The sequence below is a fragment of the Juglans regia genome, chromosome 8, assembly GCF_001411555.2.
Source record: "Juglans regia cultivar Chandler chromosome 8, Walnut 2.0, whole genome shotgun sequence".
Lineage (NCBI taxonomy): Eukaryota > Viridiplantae > Streptophyta > Magnoliopsida > Fagales > Juglandaceae > Juglans > Juglans regia.
The window spans coordinates 27,907,493-27,926,254 of NC_049908.1; the positions used below are offsets into that span (position 1 = coordinate 27,907,493).

An 18,762-nucleotide genomic window follows, 5' to 3' on the forward strand; every position below is an offset into this window, starting at 1 on the left:
ACCTTCTCCGTACCAAACCCTAGCACCCAAATGTTTATAGACGCCGTCAAAACGACCGTTATCTACGACCAATATATAAGACCTCTACATCCACGCCATTCTTTTCGTCCCCATTTCTCAGATCTGCCCAAGACGTCCATTCTTCGCTGTGTGAGTCTCTCTCTCTCTCTCTCTCTCTCTCTCTCTCTGCGTAATATATAATATGCGGAGATCGACTAGATCGGTTTGGGTTTAGATCTGAGCCTGTTTCCTTTTGGTTTGTGAGATTTCGGTTTTTGGCATTTTATATTACAGTTTTGAAGTGGTTTATGGAAAACCCATTTGGATGTAGGCTTTGGAAGATGTGTTTCTGTGTTGGTTTTGAAGTTCTCGCAGATCTCTTGCATATAGGACTCGTTTAGATGTAATTTATTAAGAGCCTGATTTGGATTTGTTTTGCTTACAACGTTCTCTGTTCCCAGAAAGTCTCTAAAACCCAATCGGTGCCTTTCTTTCACAAAATCACATTTTCTTTGATGTTAAATACGAGATCTTCTTTTCATTTTGTTAGGTTGGTTTGTAATTGTAGAGCATAGATCTGATTCATGATGTATAATGTTGAAGGATGCAATATGGATTTCTTTGAAAAAAAGGATTGGATTTAATGTCATTTCTGAGATAAATTGGGTTTTTCCAAATCTTCGGTTACTTGAAGCTAACAAACCAATCAATTTTCAGCTACTAGGGGGGAAATTAAGATCCATCATCCCATAGGTCTTGTTGAAGAATCTACAAGGTTTATAATAATCGCTCTCTATGTTGATGCACAAATAACTCTGATGACCAAACCGACTTATTTCTTGCTTTTCCTCCTATTCAATTGAAGATGTTTTGAATGTCGTGTGCTATTATCAGTTACGTGATTTGCATAGTGTTAATGACTTGGTCTGACCTGGAATTTTGGGATTTCAGCTGAGATAAAAAGATGGGGCTGTCTTTCACCAAGCTATTCAGCCGGCTTTTTGCCAAGAAGGAGATGCGGATTCTTATGGTGGGTCTTGATGCTGCTGGTAAGACCACCATCTTGTACAAGCTCAAGCTGGGAGAGATCGTAACCACCATTCCCACCATTGGTATGATTTTATTTTTTCTCAACATTCCTAAATATATGTAGTCTGTAGATGAGCTATTATTTTACTGTTACAGGTGATTGGATTAACTCTCTTGTTGCTTAGACTCTGGTAAGTGATACTTATTTGCCTTTTCTCAGGTTTCAATGTGGAGACCGTGGAATATAAGAACATTAGCTTCACCGTTTGGGATGTTGGTGGCCAGGACAAGGTTTGTGATATCACTGCATAAGTTCTTTAATGGCCATAACATTAACCATACAATTATGAATTGAGTCATTTAATGATGACTTATTATAGGGTGTTTTAGTTCCACGTAGTGGTAACTGAACGGAGATATCAGGCACCTCTTAGACCATGGGGCCTCCAACCCTGGGACAGTATGTACAGAATTTAATTTTAATTTCCTAGTGCATATTTGCCTATTCTTATGAAAAAAAATTTTGTTTACTGATCAAAACAATATTCTTTTTTAGTTTCTCCTTGATGTGTGATGAAAAGCACTTCAACCTGTGGCAGGCATTTCATGTGTATGTGAACATGTTTGCATGACTTGAGTTATGTGTGGTTACAGCTGCTGGAATTAATGTGGTTGTATGTTTTTCTTGATTGAATGCTAGCCCATCAGGCGTCAGCACACAACAAAAGCATGAGTTACATTAATTTGAACCACCTTGTGTTTCTTTTGTTCTTTGTGGAAAGGCTACCCATGCTGTGACAGACATAAATAAGTATTCATATATGTATTTTAAATATTTATGTTTGCAAGAATTCTGTACAGTCAATTTTTTTCATGATGTATGTGCTTATTGACGGTCTTGTGCTGATTAGTTGTTCCTCCATCAGCACATAACATAATCATAAGCTACATTTACTTATGCCACCGTGTATTTTGGTTTTTTCCTTGTATGAGGAAAGACTATCCGTGCTGTGGCATATATAATAATATAGGCATAAATATCTTCATACCATACCTTGTGAATCCTTGTATTTTATGTACAGTTCTTGATGAGTATATGGTGCATTTCATGCATTATAAATGACAAGCTTGGGGGTGAGCCATTAATATTAGTCCTTAGCTGTTAGTTCAATCTTGTTATTTTAGTTATATTTGGGAAAGCCGGTTTGTTGTGGCTTATAGGATGTGCCTATCTGTATGAATTTGAGTTTATTTTTTATTTTTTTAAAAGTAGATATTGTTTGGTTTGTAATGCATTGAGTTGTTAGCTTCATGGAAAGCTTTATCATATGCTATCATATAGTCAGTGCTGTGTCAAGCCTTTTTCTGAGTGTTATATTGTCTATGTACAGATTCGACCTTTGTGGAGACATTACTTCCAAAACACTCAGGGTCTTATTTTTGTGGTTGATAGCAATGATCGTGACCGTGTGGTTGAGGCTAGGGATGAGCTGCACCGGATGTTGAATGAGGTAACTAGAAGGCATGCTCATTTTACAAAATAAAAAAGACCTCAAGTGGGCATTGCTAATTATAAGTAGCACATGTTTGAGTACTTGGGCCTTTGTCTAGGATATTTAGTCGGGCCTCTTCCTGTATACTCTAGGCATTTGTCTATTTTATGCTCAATAATTTTTTTTTTTTCGGTTATCCTCATGTATACTCCCTGTGTACTTGGGCTTTGCCTACTTTCATATTAAAACTTATTGATCACCGATCCAAAAAAAAAATTTGTTTATCGATCAATAAAAAAGTTGCACGTCCGAGTGTGCTGATTTCTTTTGGTTGATTTTTAGGATGAATTGAGGGATGCTGTGCTGCTTGTATTTGCAAACAAGCAAGATCTTCCAAATGCTATGAATGCTGCTGAGATTACCGATAAACTTGGTCTTCACTCCCTCCGCCAACGCCATTGGTATATTGATGATCTTTCTCTCTCTCTCTCTCTCTCTCTCTCTCACTCACACACACACACACACACACTCACACTCACACACACTCACTCATTCACAAACACATACAGTGCCCTTTGTATAGGATATTTACTATCTGCTAAATTGGTCATGGCGGTTGTGGGTTCTATTGCAGGTATATCCAGAGCACATGTGCAACTTCCGGGGAAGGTCTCTATGAGGGACTAGACTGGCTTTCCAACAATATTGCCAACAAGGTAAAGGCTCTAACGCTGTGTTGAAACTCAGCCCTGATGAAGTTTTCATAATTATGCGTTAATTCTTCTTTTGTTTTTTTTGGTCTTGCAGGCTTAAGAGATCCTCTTAAATCTTCTTCAACTTTTTGGGCTGCAATCTCTGTCAAATGGGATGTTACCCTTGTTATTTTGCGTTCATGCGTTTTGACTTGTTCCTTTCCTGAAAATGTATCCGTTTGTTTAGATCTATGTTACTACAATATGATAGGCATCGGCATTTGGCATTGTAGATTCTAAATAATTCTTGACTCACAATTTATACATGATCCATTTTGTAATTGGTTCCCTCTTCACTGGATCTGCTTGAAATGACTTAAATTTCCGCACTCAATTTCATCTGCTGAATGCTATGGTTAACTAGATGTATTGACATATAGCTTTTTCGGGTCTCCACTGTATCTTGCGGGCATGGAAGTAGCGATGCCTTGGTTCCTGGAGCTTCAATATGGTGCAGTTGATTTAGTCTTTTCATAAACAATTACATTCAAATGCTTCCATGTTGATTTAAGGTACTTTCTCTTGGGGAAGGCAAAAGGACGTGATGGGTTCTAGGCTTTTTAGCGAGTCTTCAACCCATTTGGGTGGGATTTTCCGAAGGGTTTGGGTTCGAAGTTCTAAACCGCCTAGGAATTGAGATAACTTGGGTGCGCCAGCCTTAAACTGACTGCCAGTTAAGACTGTATCTCAACGGTTGAATGACTTGCTGAAACTTCTAGTGAAAAGCACTAGCTCCCAAGTTGGGGCGTAAAGCAAACAACAATCTGTTGATATTCGAACTTGTAGGGTGATACTAATTCACAATTACTTCCGTAAACTCCATAACAAAATAATATTTTTTTTTTCTAATCTAAACACATCAAAATCAAAGCAACAGCAAACCAAATTTTTTAAAAATTAATATTTTTTTAATTTGTTAGTTGTATAAAAGTTGTGTAATAGTAATGTCTGTCTTTATCATTTTTGGTTGGACTTTCGCTAGGTAGTACTTGCCCACTTGTGACAACACTGCATCGAGCATGACTAGGATCTAAGGCGGTTAGCTGTTGGTGCACCACTAAACAATTGGTGCCAACTGCTAAGGTTTACTATCCATTTAGAGCTCGGATCGGATGGAATGCATCACTTCCCACATTTATGCCTAGGTTTGGGACAAGGAAAAGTTAACCAATCTGAATCTGATGGCTCACAAAGTTGAAAAATTATGAATTATTTGATCTGAATTGAATTGAGTTGACACCAGTGATTTACACTACCACATTTGGTAGATTTGACTACCAAATAATCACCCATCTTGCATAAGTTTGATCTCAAGAATAACCGTGTTGATATATTATGGGATGAAAGGTCATAAACACACTAATTCTTCCTTGAATAATAACAAATAACAAACAAATTGCTCATCATTGAATGGTGGTCGAAACCATGCATTTAGCATAGAAAAGAAGCCAATTTGGACGTTATTTCTTAAATAATAATCAAACAAAAGACAGCTTATAAACAACAGCACATGAAGAAACAAATTCTGTTGTTGTTGCAATTGATAGGAGCCTCAACAACGCATATATCCTAATCGATTACCCCAAACTAGTTTTATGAGCCGTTGATCAAATTTGGGGAATTTCCTTTATGTTCAATTCGTCCATTTACCTCAGAACTCTATTTGAGCTGAAGAGAAAGTTATCTTCTCCAGCAATGGTGGAATGCAGCCGTCCAGCTGCCCAACCATTGTTAATAACACGAACGGCAGCACGGGCTGGATCACCAGTCACACGGCTACCTTCTATGTGTTCATCAAATTCTGGAAGACCACATGCCTTTCTCTCTTTCCTTCTTCTCCTCTTCTCCTCTTGTTCTCTCCTCAGCCAACTCTCGACAGTTCTCTGCAAACCCAATCTCACCAGATAAGCACCAACTAAAGCAATAAATTGTTGTCTGCAAGTCCAATTCCAGTTTCTCTCTCTCTCTCTCTCTCTCATAATTCAATAATTGATATGAAATGCATCTTCAATATCTACTATAAGCGCAGAATTACTTTGAAGTTTGAAATCGAAAAACCTACCATTAATGACAATTTACTGATGTCCTTAACTTTTTCCATAGGCATTGCTATTTGCAACATCCCATGAGCCACATAAACCTGAAAACATAATAGTTTTGACCCTAAGGAGATGTAAAGACTCATACAAATTTAAGGAAAGAACCCTTAACGAGAAAAAAATGGAACGTGGACATACAATATGAGATGGCCAGTCCTCTAGACCATCAAATATATGTGTTGCATAGATGATTGTGGCACCTCGTTCTTCACACTCCTTTCTTAGAAACCTCAGAAGGTCAGCCCTTGCTAGTACATCAAGGTCGACTGTTATTTCATCAAGAAGAAGGACCTAGATAACCAAGGAGGCAGACTAAGATACATTAGGAGATGAGATTATTAAAAAATAAAATAAAAATAAGACACATCATACATGATTATGAAGAACTTACCCATAATGAGGTGTGCATAAAGAGGAAAAAGAAGAAGCTGTGCATAAAGAAAAAAAGGGTGGGAAAATATTGTGGTTGTATTCAGATATCAATACATTGTGGAAATACCTTGAATGGCTTGAGAAGACCCATACAAATTTGCACTCGTCTTCTCTGACCATCAGATGCTTTGTGCATCCTCCATGATAGATCAATATCGAGTACCTACATTATTAAGGAAACAAGTTCCATAAAGAAAACCCTGGCATTGGGCAACAGCACATTGTGAACTCAGAAATGCAATTTGCACAAGTATTCTCTGAACACTAGCTACATTGTGCATCCTCAGAACAACAACTCTGACGCCTGAATTTTTAACACAACAAAACAGTGTTGCTCAATCACACAAAGTAAAATTAGTGTCTCTACGATCTAGGCTACAAATATTTACAAAAAACAGCACTGAATGAAACTATTGACTTTTACACCCAAGCCAATGATATGAGAAGATTTAGAGGCATAAATCTGACACAGGATCCCGTCCCACCTAACAGCTTGTATAACTGACCAAATTGAATATCAGGGCAATTTTTTAGGAAGTTGCATCACAATGAAAGAACACAGAGCATTATACCTTGATCAACTCAGCTCTTCTTTTCGGATCAATCCCGGCAACTCCATAGATCATTTTTTCTGCAGAAACATCCATTTGTATTGGAACCTCAAATCCTGCAAAAGCGACTTCTCGCCTCCACTGCAAAAGAATAATTCCCAAAGAAAACTAATTTAATCTGATTACAAGATGTTCTCCAACCTATCCAAGTAATGGTAACATAAAATTGCCGAGCACAATTGGGCATGTAAATTCAGGTTCAAATGAAATTGTACATGAACATAATCGAGCAAGGATGGATGAAAGTTGCGAAAAATATAGGATTACAAAAGCTTGTATGTTTTAATCTTTGGAAACTTTGCCTGAATGTTCAAGTAAAATTTGGTATGTTGTGTAAAATTTAGCATGTGCGTGTGTAATGGAAATTTGGATGAGTTTGATCCCAGATGGATTGATGAATTGCCTACATGTGTCCGGTAAAAATTGTTATGCCAGATTTTCATTGAATTATCCATGTGACAATCAAATAGATTTAGTATACTAGCCAATCATGCACGTTTTCCTCAATATCTAATTCAAAAGACCAAGAACGTCTAAGTAAAACTCACAGGTCAAGCCACAAAACAGATTAATCAGCTTTATTAAATAAATTAAAAAAAAAAATAACAGCATATGTTTTATGGTATAACGCATAAATTTTCTAACACAATAACTAAATAAATGAAACACAAACCTCGCCACCAAGATAGCTGAGATCACCAGAAGAGGTCAACGAGGTGTCATGAAAAGCCGATCTTCCAAGTACGCGTACCATATGGGGTTCCACCATGTGCTTCCCACCCAATATCTTCAGAATTGTAGTTTTACCTATATTAACAATTAATAAACACACGCACAAACCATCAGAGTTTTCATTCAGAACCGTTCTAGTTAGGTTGCTAATAAAATGAGATGAAGGGAAAAAATCTCTTGGGACTTTATTTTGCTCCGTCTACTGAACAACCAAATAGAGGCCAACGAAATTCTTCTTTCTATGATAGAATATAACCATTTTGCAAACGAACAATCGTATTGGGGGCTCAATTCTGTCCATCTCCTTGCCGATTAAACCCATTCCAAATTAACTACAGAATGTATTGACTCAGTGATATAGCTTTGATTAAATTGTCTTCAGTTTTGTCAGCAACCGATGAATCAAACAACAATCTGAGCTAAGGATCGTATATATAAGTATATTGCAGAGAAAACCCATTACAATTTAACGATAAGAAACATTAACCTTGATTTAAAAAATTTTCCTTATTTTTGCATAAACCAAACGGAGAGAATAAAGAAAACAGAGTATGAAAAGAAAGCTCCGAAGGTGGAAAACAAAAGGAAGTGAAACGAACCAGCGCCATTGGATCCTACAAGGAGGCAGCGATGACCAGCGCGAAGGGTTAGAGAAAAGCCGTCAATAAGAGGAGTGGACCCCGGCGGAGGGTGGCCGTCGATTCCGGGGTACGTGAACCTCAAACCGTTGATCTCTATCGTTGGCTCGGAAGTTTCATCCTCACCCATTGCTTCAGAGATTGAGTTTCAGAGAGAGAGAGAGAGAGAGAGGGAGTTATAGGGGGCGAAGTTAGGGGAGTTTGGTGACTCGGTGGGTGGGTGAGTAAGATGCAGAGAGAGGGAAGCGATGTAGGCGAGGCGTGGCGGAGTGACATTCACTTGTCAAAACACAAGCGGATCCCATACGTGTAATGCTTCCATCCACAGTTGAAGAAGTGAAAGAGGTCAAAGTCAAACTCTTGGTAAAAATTAGGAATTTTTTTTTGAAAAAATTATTAGAAACACAAAAGAGATCTCACAAATAGACGGTAGTACGTTAGTTAAGTTCATTTTTTTAATTCAATTTCTTCATTCTCCCTCGTGGCCCCAGTTCCCATCTCTCCCTCCTCAACGTTCCACTGTATTCCCAACCAAACCCTGCATTTCCATCCCCGTTCATCAGCTCCAATAGTAGATCTAGTAGGTCTCCAATTGCAAATTTAGTTAATTGGACTCTTAATGCATATAGATGTCATATGTTTTTTGTTTTGTTGGTTCTAAAACAGTTGCTATGATATGGCTTTTAGTTGTGATACGATGGCATTTGGGGTAGGGATCCGAACGGTAAACTAAGCCACTCGCCCGCCTATCGAACGGAAGGGGGTAGGGACAGGGTGCGTAAGAAAAACTGACTCCTTGCCCAAGTGGGAGTAGGGTGTGGGAGGGGTGACTGCTTGCTCATGTAGGGCGAGTAGCAACCCTAATAGAAATGTTTAGTCTACATGCTTATCTTACACAAGATAGTTTACACACTTGTGTGGTTTAATATGATCTATTAGATTTTAAGTTTTTTTTTTTAATAGTAGATATGTCGTATTAAATTAAATCACGTTAGCGTATAAACTTCATTTTGTAAGATTTACATGTAAATCTAGCACTTCTAGTGAACAAATTAGCATTAATATATTAAAATTAATCATATTTAGGAAGAAAAAATGCCTCACCCACCTCTGCCAGTTTTTACAAAATCCACCTGTCTAAGTCCACATGAAGCAGGATTGGTTAGGAGGCCTCATTGTCCAATCCTACACTAATTTACTTGGAAGGGCTCATTTATCTTCACAATACGAGCCCAATGATACTGAATGAGGCCCATTCAAGGGAGCTCTTGGATTGAAAGACCATGGGCATACCGTACGCATGCCACCACAAAATCGCACCACCTAAGGAGATCAATATGGTAACCATCACCAATTAAAGATATTATCTCTTAAAGAAACAACAAGACATTCGCTTGCGATATGGTAACCCCTTCCTTTATCAAATATCTCGGGAACATGATAATAAAATCCTCGAGATTTGGGGAAAATTAAACTATCCTTATCAGCAATAAGTTACATCTATATAAAGAGCCCGTATTAGAAATCCAAGGTAACTTTTTGATCCCTCATTGCAAGCCAATAAATATATTTCTAACTTAGGCATCGGAGGTGCACCATGCACATCGAGTCACCATCGTTTCTTGTCACAGGTTTGCGGTCGAGATCAGTTGGCAATGAAACATGTCCAAATTAGTGGCGTCGTCTGTGGGATCTGTACAAAATTTCTAATGACATCTCAATGTGGTTTTCACATGCCTGCTACGACAAGCTCCCACACAACCCGTGACCAGGAAACCACTTTAACAAATATGGAAGCACGACTTTTGGAGATTGAAGAACAATTGAGGAAGATGGGTGTAGCAATGGAGGCTCTCCAGCAAGAAAATGAGAGCCTTAGACAGAAAGAGCAAGAATATAGTGAGGGTGCCATGCCAAACCACATAGCGAACAACCAGAGGGAGAGGCATACAATGCAGGTGGAATGAATACTGAGGAGGTGGACAAGAAAAAACTGCACGACAAACTGCACAGTCTGGTCGATAAATATGAGGAGATGGGGGGGGGGCTCATCCTCGATTGACCAGGTGCTCAACTACATAGATTTACCCTAAAGAGCATAGGTGATGATCGTACCGCTCCTGCCAAAATTCAAGGTCTCGCAGATAGAGCTATACGATGGGTTCTGAGATCCAGTAGATCATTTGGAGAATTTAAAGCACACATGACCCTTCACGAATTCCCCAGAGAGATAGCATGTCGAGCTTTCCCATTGACGTCGAAGAGTTGCCAAGCAATTCCTGAAGCAATTCATGGCTAGCAGGAGGTGAAGACGACCTGCAATATACCTCCTGAGCATCAAGTAGAAAGAAGAAGAGAACCTAAAGGCACAACTCACTCAGTTCAACAAGGAGCGATTAACCATTGATGATCAAGACGGGAAAATTACGTTGGCTGCCCTTCTGGGGGGCATATGACTTTGAAGCTCATTCATGGTAGAGTTAGCATAGAGGACCCCGTCAATATAGATAGTTCATGGACAGAACCGATGACTTTGTCAATGCCGAAGACACACTACAAACCCTAATTACACCACAAAAGGTAGAGATGAAGGAAGAAGGTAAGGACCCTTAGAGATCGAGCGACTGAAGAACCTAGGAGAAAACTGGGGGAAGCCAACATGACAAAAGGCTAGAAAGGCGAGCGCCTCATCGCGAACGTAGTCCAAGATTCACTCACAACAGTCTAGTCACCGAACCAAAAGGGAGGCGACCAAGCGAGAAGAGGGAAATTTTCTTGTAACTACCATCATCCAGACAGTCACTGGATGAAGGACTACTATAAGATGAAAAGAAGAGTCAAAGAGTTGCAGGGAAGCTGCGAGTTGGAGCGGTTGCTTGCAGAACGTTCGAAGCCCCTGAAACAAGCACTTGGGTGGAGACGGAGAGAGATTGAAATGTCTGATGAAATAAGAGCCCATAAAAGCAACGACCAACAAGGAAAGATGATTGAGACACCCCTCGCCAGAACCCAAGTCACAGTGAGGCACCTTTGGGGGAAATTCGAATGATAGCAGAGGGTTTGTTGGAGGAGGGACCTCTGCATCTAGCAGACAAGCGCATGCTCGTAGGGCAAGATACGAGGAGGTTTACACGACAGACAGACCTCCCAAGCAACCAAGGCGTAAGAGCTCGAAGAACATCTCCTTTGGGGAAGAAGATTGCGAAGGGGTCCTGTACCCCCATGATGACGCACTAGTAGTAACATTGCTGGTCACCAACTACACTACTAGACAAATTCTGATCAACAACGGAAGCTCAGGTGACATCCTATTATGGGAGGTCTTCACCAAAATGGGTATTGATCCTAGTAAATTGAAACCATCACCCATGCTGCTAAAAGGTTTCTCCGGGAATGTGGTACAACCCCTAGGCACCATAACCCTACTTGTCATAGCTAGGAAAGGAGCATACATTGCCACTACCATGACCGACTTCCTAGTAATCAGAGCCCCATTGTCCTACAACACTATATTAGGGCATTCAACCTTGAATAGACTTAAAGGTGTCACTTCTACCTATCATTTGAAGATAAAGTTCCCGACAAAGGTAAGAGTAGGAGAGGTTCGCAACGAGCAAGCCCTAGCTCGGGAGTGCTTTGTGCAAGAGCTTAAGTAAGGGGGGTGGATGTCTATACCATGGAAAACTAGAATTAGGGAAAAGTCCCACCCTCGCCAGCTGTCCTCCTTGATCGTTATGTGGAAACGAGTGATGAAGAAAGCTTGTAGCAAGCAGAAGCAAATGAGCTACTGAAGCTAGTAACGCTACACCCAAAACAACTGGAGACTACAACACAGATTGGGACCATGCTCCATCCCAAGATTCGAGAGGCATTGAAGCAGCTCCTGGTCAAACATAAGGATGTGTTTGCATGAAACTATGAAGACATGCCCGGGATAGACAACGCAATCATCGAGCATCACCTTTGTGTTGACTCTGCCAGTAGGAAGGTCTACCAGAAGAGAAGATCGTTTAGTACAGAGAAATATGCGGCCATAGCCGAAGAAGACGATTGATTGCTCGTGTAGGATTCGTTAGAAAGGTTCACTATCTCGAGTGGTTGTCCAATATTGTACTAGTATAAAAGTCCAACGAAAAATGGAGGATGTGAGTAGACTTCATTGACCTCAACAAAGTGCTCTCAAAGGACAGCTTCCCACTACCACAGATTAATTTGATTGTTGACTCTATGGTGGGACATCGGATGTTGAGCTTCATGGACGTTTACACGGGATACAATCAGATCCAGATGAACCTAGAAGAAGAGGAGAACACCTCGTTCATAACAGACCAAGGATTGTATTGCTATCAAGTCATTCCCTTTGGGTTGAAGAACGTTGGTGCAGCGTATCGAAGACTCATGAATCGAATGTTCAAGAGGAGATTAGATGAAGTATGGAGGTTTACGTCGACGACCTGCGGGTTAAACGCAAAGAGCCATCCCAGCACTTGGAGGATTTGAGGGAAACCTTTGCCTTGTTATGCGACCGATTCCTTTGTAAGGTGACGACCACTTGCACGAGAACTATCATGCATCACTAACAATCGGTCAATATGGGCCCTCGTCAACAGGGCCTCCATCCAAATAGCTTCTTGGTTGTGCTTGACCTAGGAATAAACCCTCTCAACGAGGACTTACTCTGTTGAGAGAGAGTAACGGCTATCACTGTCGGCGAATTTTTTTGGCACTGTTTGGCATTAGAATGATGACTTTCAAATCTAGTGAGAGGATATTGGGGACGAGAATGAAAGCTGCAAATATTGCCTTCCAATGCCCTGACCAAGTGGGTAGGAAGGAACTCCCAGACAGTCAAATCAGGATACTCCAATAGGTTCCAAAACCATTCTCCAAGAGTTGCAACAACACATTATAATTCTCCAAGCATTAGAGTGAAGCTGAGCTGATGCCAACTTCAAGTAGTCAAGAACGTCATGCACTGGCTGACAAAAAGAGAGCCGTAACCCATGAGAAAGGGCATAGGTTGTGAGGGTCACCTTCTCAGCAAAGCCTTCGAAGTCGAAGGACCCTTGGGGAGGAGATTTAAGAACCATTGAATCAGGGATTCCTCAACTTCCTGAGGTCGGCTATAGTGAGGACAAACGACCAATTGTAACCTTCATAATAGGGCACGTTGCTGACAGAGGAGGACTCTGGTGCTAACGAGGACTTCGTAAGAGGGCGTGATCCATGAAAAGGTAGTCAAAGGATTTTCTGGTGAGCCATTGACACAAACAATTGATACGAGGAGGAGAAGAATTTCCCCTATATGGCACGGATTGGGAAGTCCCCCTTCTCGCCCTCCTTACCAAGAAACTCCCATCCTTGGCCAAAATAAAAAAATAATTTTTTTTTGTCACTGTGTGGCATTAGAATGACGGCCTTCAAATCGAGTGAGGCGATATTGAGGGCGAGAACGAAAGCTACAAAGATTGCCTTCCAATGCCCTAATCGCATGGGTAGCAAGGAACTCTGAGGGCAGTCAAATCGGGGTATTCCTCTCAAGCGAGTTCAAAAACCATTCTCCAAGCATTAGAGTGAAGTTGAGTCGGCGTCAACTTCAAGTAGTCAAGAATAGGGGTGTAACCGGTCCGGTTTTGGACAAAATCTAAGACTGAACCGGAATGTACCGGTTTTGTATTTTTCAAAACCGGTTACTCTCCTAAACCGGTACTTCCGGTTTTACCGGTTTCCGGTCCGGTCCGGTCCGGTTTTTCAGTTTTTTTAAGACTATTGGTATAGTTATAAGTTATATATTAGTATTAGTTATAAATTATATATTTAATATTAGTATTAACTATAAACTTTTAGTATTAATTATAAGTATAACTATAGTCTATAGTCTATATTAGACTATTAGTATTATTTATAAACTTATATATTGTATTAACATTTAATGTATAAATTTATAATTATACATTATATATAAAACTTATATATATTAATATTTAATATATATAATATTTTGTATAAAACTTATATATAAAAATATTTTTTTTTTATATTTTTTTTATCAACCGGTCCGGTTCGGTCCAAAAAATCCCTAAACCGGAACCGGACCGGAATTGACTGGTTTTCACATTCTAAGAACCGGTCCCGGACCGGACCGGTTCAAAACCGGTAAAACCGATCCGGTCCAGACCGGTTTTCTAGTTTGAATTTACACGCCTAATCAAGAACGTCACGCAACGATTGATAGAAAGGGAGCTGTAACCCATGAGAAAGGGCACAGGCAGTGAGGGCCAGCTTCTCAGCGAAGCCCTTGTAGTCGACGGCCCCAGGTACATCGGGCCACCATCTTTTCTTGTTACAGGTTAGTAGTCGAAATCAATTATTAGTGGTGAAACATGTCCAAAACATTACTGATAAATCTTTCTATATCCTAATTATTGTTTTAAAGTTGAATGGAAAATATTTTTTCAAATTAACATTTATGAAATTCAAATAATTAATATTTATCATATATAATAAAATAGCAATTCCATAAAATGGGTAAATAATGGCTAGGATTCGAAGAAAGCCGCCTACTGTTAGAAATGTCTATAGAAATTAAATAAACTGATTTATTCTCCACCAAAATCACTTAAAAAATGATCTCATGACTACTACATAAATAGTAAAAATAATCATTAGAACACTAATACTTTGCCATTGTGAACTCTCTAATTTTTCTTCATGCATGGGATATTGGTGTTTGATTGACATATTCAGCTGATCTATTTATGTATTTTGATGTTGCCACGGATGGATAATCACAAGCTTATCTAGTGATAGGCAGGCAGGCCAACACCTTTATTTGCAAATTTTCAAACGTTATTCTTTCATTTTTCATTAATACCAAAAAAATAATGTTTCACCAGTAATTAGCTATATTTTAAATTATTCAAGAATTTAATATTATGTAATATATATATAATTTAATATATATTTTTTTAGTCATAAAACGTGGCCATCCAAGTCTTCTTAGATAGGCGATTGATGTTTAGACATTTTAATAATCAGTCCCTGCGTGTGATGCCGTGATAGGTTTTGAGTAGTAATGCGCTGTGTGGTAGGTGAAATCAGCGATGATCTCTTTTCTTGATGGTTGAATCCAATCTAACAGTAGGACTTTTATGAAAAAATGAATAGAACAGAAAGAAACAGAGAGGAGCTTCATTGTCTCCGTTTGATCACATGCAGCTTGCTTCATCGGTAGGTTCATTTATCTGTCCGACAGTTTGAGAAATTAGAGACAGACGGCGACCAAAAGCGAAAGCGTATGCAGTTTGGGTAAGGAAAACACTCACCATGATCACCTTCTTTTGCTTTCTACTTCTTGAATTTGTTCGATAATCTCGTATTTTAATTTACAGCTTATTGAGAATCATTAATTTTTTATTTTTTATATCAAGAAATTACTAGGACAGAATGATAATTACTAGATGATGATGAATGATATTTTTTTTTTTTTTATATATTTTTAGCGCGCTAGGCTTAATTACTAGCTGCATGCAACCCAAGAGCAACATCTTTCAAATTTTTTTTTTTTAATTATTATAAAGACGAATCAATCATATTGAAATAGATTATCGCTTTATATATGATTCATCTCATGTACGCGAACGTACTGTTGTTCGGAGAGCCATTTGCTTTGCATTAATTAATGCCATTCACTGGATGCTCAGAATAAACAAACTCAAATTAAGCTCAATGTTATCCCATCCGTGATTTACATGATGTCCAGTGAGATATCAATATTCTCTTTGCATTCAACATTTGATTGCTTGATTTGGAATAATTTCCGATTTACTGTATGAAAACAAGTTTGGTCAAATAGGATCTAGACTAGTTTTCCATTTTTTTAATTATCATATTTCTTTTTGCTATATGGACTGAGAATGGATCAGCAAAGTAGAAAAGTAGAGGAGATTAACAGTATTTTGTGCGATGAGGTGATCTCAGATAAGTTGAGTTGATTTGTGATTTGTAGCATTTTGTGTGTTCCATTGATCAGATGTGTTTGAATGTATGAAATAACTAGGTTGAGATATGTTTAAATTTTTATGGAAAGTTGCTTCCCTTTATTCTCTGAAGCTAGAAGTAACACTTTCTGTGAATATGTATCTGATCATCATGACTATCGTGATTGGATGATCAAGTCATCTATTAATTCTTACTTATCTTTCATGCATCCATTTTACCATTAAATTAAGTGGTGAAGCTAGCATTACTTGGAGGGCATAACTTTAATTTTGATAGTTTAAAGTGCATATTAAACGCGTGTTAGTTATATGACCTAAAATTCAGCAGTAATGGAACATTGCAGAAAATTGTATAACGGCATGGAGACGATTTATCAGAACACTATCGCTTTTGAGCAATGGCGTTGTCTAGATGATGCACATGTTTCTCATAGTGGATTTACTCCTTTTAGTAAGTACTGGGTAGAGTACTACCCGTCCGGTATTAGCGAGATGAGTGGCAAGCAGGTTAGGTTACCCGCCCGCCCATATACGTAGTGTAGAAGGTTAAAAACCTAATTCTCTCTTCTTTCTCCCTCAATTTATCCTGCTCACAGGGCTGCACCTTCTCGCAAGGTACGTTACCCTTCTCAGCTTCTTTTCTTATTCAAGTACTTAGTCTTAAATTGGCCCATATTTTTATAATATAATTGTATTGTAGTCAGTACTGAGTCATAATTTGTGTAAGCTGTAGGCCGGGAGCTGGAAGCCAATTAATTAATTCAGAAGATTAATTGTGAGATGGAGAAATCAACTAGAAATCAAGAAATTCAACATAAAGTGGAAACTGTCACAAATGGAAATCAAAATCATGCTGAAATTCATCAATTGGATCAGGAAGCTACAAACACTTCGAGTCATGGAATTAATGGAAATCAACATAGAGAGTTGGTAATTAGCATCAAAGAAATGGCTGAAAGTTGCTTGGAGCTGCCTCCCTTATCATCAAACAAGTGTTGTATCTACAGGATTCCAACTTGGCTTCGCAAATTGAATGAGGAAGCCTACACTCCTGAGGTTATATCAATAGGGCCTTTCCACCATGGCAACAAAAGATTAGAACCCATGGAAAAGTTGAAACTGAAATATTTTCACAAATTCCTGCAGCGGGTTGACTTCAACGTGGAGATTTTAGTAAACACCATAAAGCTAAATGAAGAAAGTGTGCGTAGTTGTTATGCAGAAACCATCAAGTATAGCAGTGACGATTTCGTGAAATTAATTTTGGTGGATGGGATCTTTATTATTGAATTTTTCTACGAACTATGCCTCCAAGGACCATATAGTGTTATTCGTGAGAACCATATACTGTTAAACCCAATATCGTGGCTGGCAATTATGTTGGACTTGAAGTTACTGGAAAATCAACTTCCTTTCTTTGCTCTTGAGATATTATTCCGCCATGCACGTGTACCGATTTGTGAGCATCCTTCCTTCAATTCGCTTGCAATTCATACCTTTGAGAGGATTAACGATCAGAAATTGCATCAAAATCATGAAGCGTATGAAATTAGACACTTTGCTGATTTGGCCAGAGCATTTTTTCTTCCATCATCCAGAAAGCTGCCACCATATAGAAGAGATCCTGCTTATGCTGATCATTTATATACTGCAAGCCAGTTGGACGAGGCTGGAGTGAAGTTTAAGGTGAGCTCAAGCAAATGCTTACTTGACTTGAAATTCACCAACGGAACGTTCGAAATTCCTTGCATAAAATTGTATAATTCGACTGAGAATACTTATCGAAACGTCATAGCACTTGAGCAATGCCATTATTATACAAATAATCCACAATTTACAGACTACATTGTGCTATTGACTTTCCTAATCACCACTCCCAAAGACGTGGATTTACTTATTAGAAAAGGAATCATCATTAATGGGCTTGGCAGCAACAATGCAGTGGCTTCTTTCCTCAATAATCTGGGCACAAATGTCCCATATGGCATCAACTCTGCTTATTGTGATTTGTTTGAAGATTTGAATGCATTCTATGAGAACCCTAATCATATTTGGAAGGCTACCTTGAAACGTGATTATTTCAGCACTCCTTGGAGAATAGCTTCTACTGTAGCTGCTGGTATCTTACTGTTGCTCACTCTCGGACAATTTATATGCTCCATCATCCAAGTTGTGAAGATGTGAAGAAGCTTTGTCCATGAAATGTTGGTAGGACATAATTATTTTACTCATCATGTTTAGAAATTAATTAATTTGTTAGATAATTGCTAGCAATAGCTTGGAAAATTTGAAGATAACATGCACAAAGATAAGTATTGTTTGAGATACTATGACTTATCTTCACTTTCTTCATCTATTAGTGCAGAGCCTTAGCTCTAAATGCTGTAAAAATACACCCTCATATGTACACAATAGAATATACGCAACACTAATATCTTCAACTTCAACACATTTTCATTCTTTACTCTGTTCTTCATTTGCTGAGTTACCGATTGCTTTGTGCTTTGCCAAACCCCTTGCATTTGATAGCACCACATGTGAGGTCTTGGATTCTATGGTGATTTCTTTGTTGTTAAGTTGTGTTTTCCTCATTTTGCTTACTCAGACAAGTTCTCAAAATGAAGTACAAAATCATAGCTCGATGTTATCCCATCTGTGATTTACATGATGTCCAGTGAATTGTGTGATATCAATGTTCTCTTTGCATCATTCAACATTTGGTGGCTTGATTTGGAACAATTTGTGATTTACTATATGAAAACAAGTTCGGTCAAAGATCAGGATGTGGACTTGAGAGTTCAATTGTTAAATTATGAACTTTTTTTCAGGAACATATACGGGCTGATATTGGACAAGAGTAAGTGATAGATGATATGAATTTCATGCAAGAAAAGTAGAGGTCATGCTATCAACCCGAGGGATTTGAATGAAGTGATTTTTGTGTCTTTGTTTCTTATTAACATACAATTTTATAGC

At 38.7% G+C, this 18,762-nt stretch overlaps 4 protein-coding genes across 6 annotated transcripts; 3 read left to right on the forward strand and 1 right to left on the reverse strand.

Annotated features, from left to right (window-relative positions):
* LOC108987748 (ADP-ribosylation factor) lies at positions 1-3,634 on the forward strand. Its single transcript, XM_018960738.2, has 7 exons — positions 1-150; positions 952-1,112; positions 1,250-1,320; positions 2,421-2,540; positions 2,865-2,983; positions 3,157-3,238; positions 3,330-3,634. Exons 2-7 carry the CDS (start codon positions 965-967, stop codon positions 3,333-3,335), a joined length of 546 nt encoding a protein of 181 aa, XP_018816283.1. The 5' UTR covers positions 1-150; positions 952-964; the 3' UTR covers positions 3,336-3,634.
* A 1,025-nt stretch (positions 3,635-4,659) lies between these two features.
* LOC108987765 (ABC transporter I family member 20-like) lies at positions 4,660-8,068 on the reverse strand. The gene is made up of 7 exons (XM_018960770.2): positions 7,748-8,068; positions 7,090-7,223; positions 6,378-6,497; positions 5,873-5,968; positions 5,512-5,664; positions 5,337-5,414; positions 4,660-5,157 (listed from the first exon to the last, which is right to left on the reverse strand). Exons 1-7 carry the CDS (start codon positions 7,914-7,916, stop codon positions 4,921-4,923), a joined length of 987 nt encoding a protein of 328 aa, XP_018816315.1. The 5' UTR covers positions 7,917-8,068; the 3' UTR covers positions 4,660-4,920.
* A 1,508-nt stretch (positions 8,069-9,576) lies between these two features.
* On the forward strand, positions 9,577-11,442 carry LOC108987721. The gene is made up of 2 exons (XM_018960700.1): positions 9,577-9,731; positions 10,842-11,442. Exons 1-2 carry the CDS (start codon positions 9,577-9,579, stop codon positions 11,440-11,442), a joined length of 756 nt encoding a protein of 251 aa, XP_018816245.1.
* A 3,451-nt stretch (positions 11,443-14,893) lies between these two features.
* On the forward strand, positions 14,894-18,762 carry LOC108987739 (UPF0481 protein At3g47200-like). 3 transcript variants are annotated; one of them, XM_018960731.2, is made up of 4 exons: positions 14,894-15,094; positions 16,115-16,401; positions 16,520-17,994; positions 18,615-18,762. In XM_018960731.2, exon 3 carries the CDS (start codon positions 16,567-16,569, stop codon positions 17,968-17,970), a length of 1,404 nt encoding a protein of 467 aa, XP_018816276.1. In that variant the 5' UTR covers positions 14,894-15,094; positions 16,115-16,401; positions 16,520-16,566; the 3' UTR covers positions 17,971-17,994; positions 18,615-18,762. The 3 variants fall into 3 exon arrangements, with proteins under 3 accessions (XP_018816276.1, XP_018816273.1, XP_018816274.1); XM_018960728.2 differs by having other exon boundaries at positions 16,115-17,994; XM_018960729.2 differs by having other exon boundaries at positions 16,131-17,994.

What these genes read in the sequence shown, in the direction of transcription:
- LOC108987748 (XM_018960738.2), top strand. Translation starts at nt 965, where the DNA reads ATGGGGCTGTCTTTCACCAAGCTATTCAGCCGGCTTTTTGCCAAGAAG. An exon ending in ATGTTGGTGGCCAGGACAAG is followed by an intron (nt 1,321 to 2,420) that starts GTTTGTGATATC and finishes GTCTATGTACAG; the next exon opens with ATTCGACCTTTGTGGAGACA. An exon ending in TGCACCGGATGTTGAATGAG is followed by an intron (nt 2,541 to 2,864) that starts GTAACTAGAAGG and finishes GTTGATTTTTAG; the next exon opens with GATGAATTGAGGGATGCTGT.
- LOC108987765 (XM_018960770.2), bottom strand. Translation starts at nt 7,916, where the DNA reads ATGGGTGAGGATGAAACTTCCGAGCCAACGATAGAGATCAACGGTTTG. An exon ending in GAAGAGCTGAGTTGATCAAG is followed by an intron (nt 5,969 to 6,377) that starts GTATAATGCTCT and finishes TTAATAATGTAG; the next exon opens with GTACTCGATATTGATCTATC. An exon ending in GTCTTCTCAAGCCATTCAAG is followed by an intron (nt 5,665 to 5,872) that starts GTATTTCCACAA and finishes TTGGTTATCTAG; the next exon opens with GTCCTTCTTCTTGATGAAAT.
- LOC108987721 (XM_018960700.1), top strand. Translation starts at nt 9,577, where the DNA reads ATGGAAGCACGACTTTTGGAGATTGAAGAACAATTGAGGAAGATGGGT. An exon ending in GCGAACAACCAGAGGGAGAG is followed by an intron (nt 9,732 to 10,841) that starts GCATACAATGCA and finishes GAATGATAGCAG; the next exon opens with AGGGTTTGTTGGAGGAGGGA.
- LOC108987739 (XM_018960728.2), top strand. Translation starts at nt 16,567, where the DNA reads ATGGAGAAATCAACTAGAAATCAAGAAATTCAACATAAAGTGGAAACT.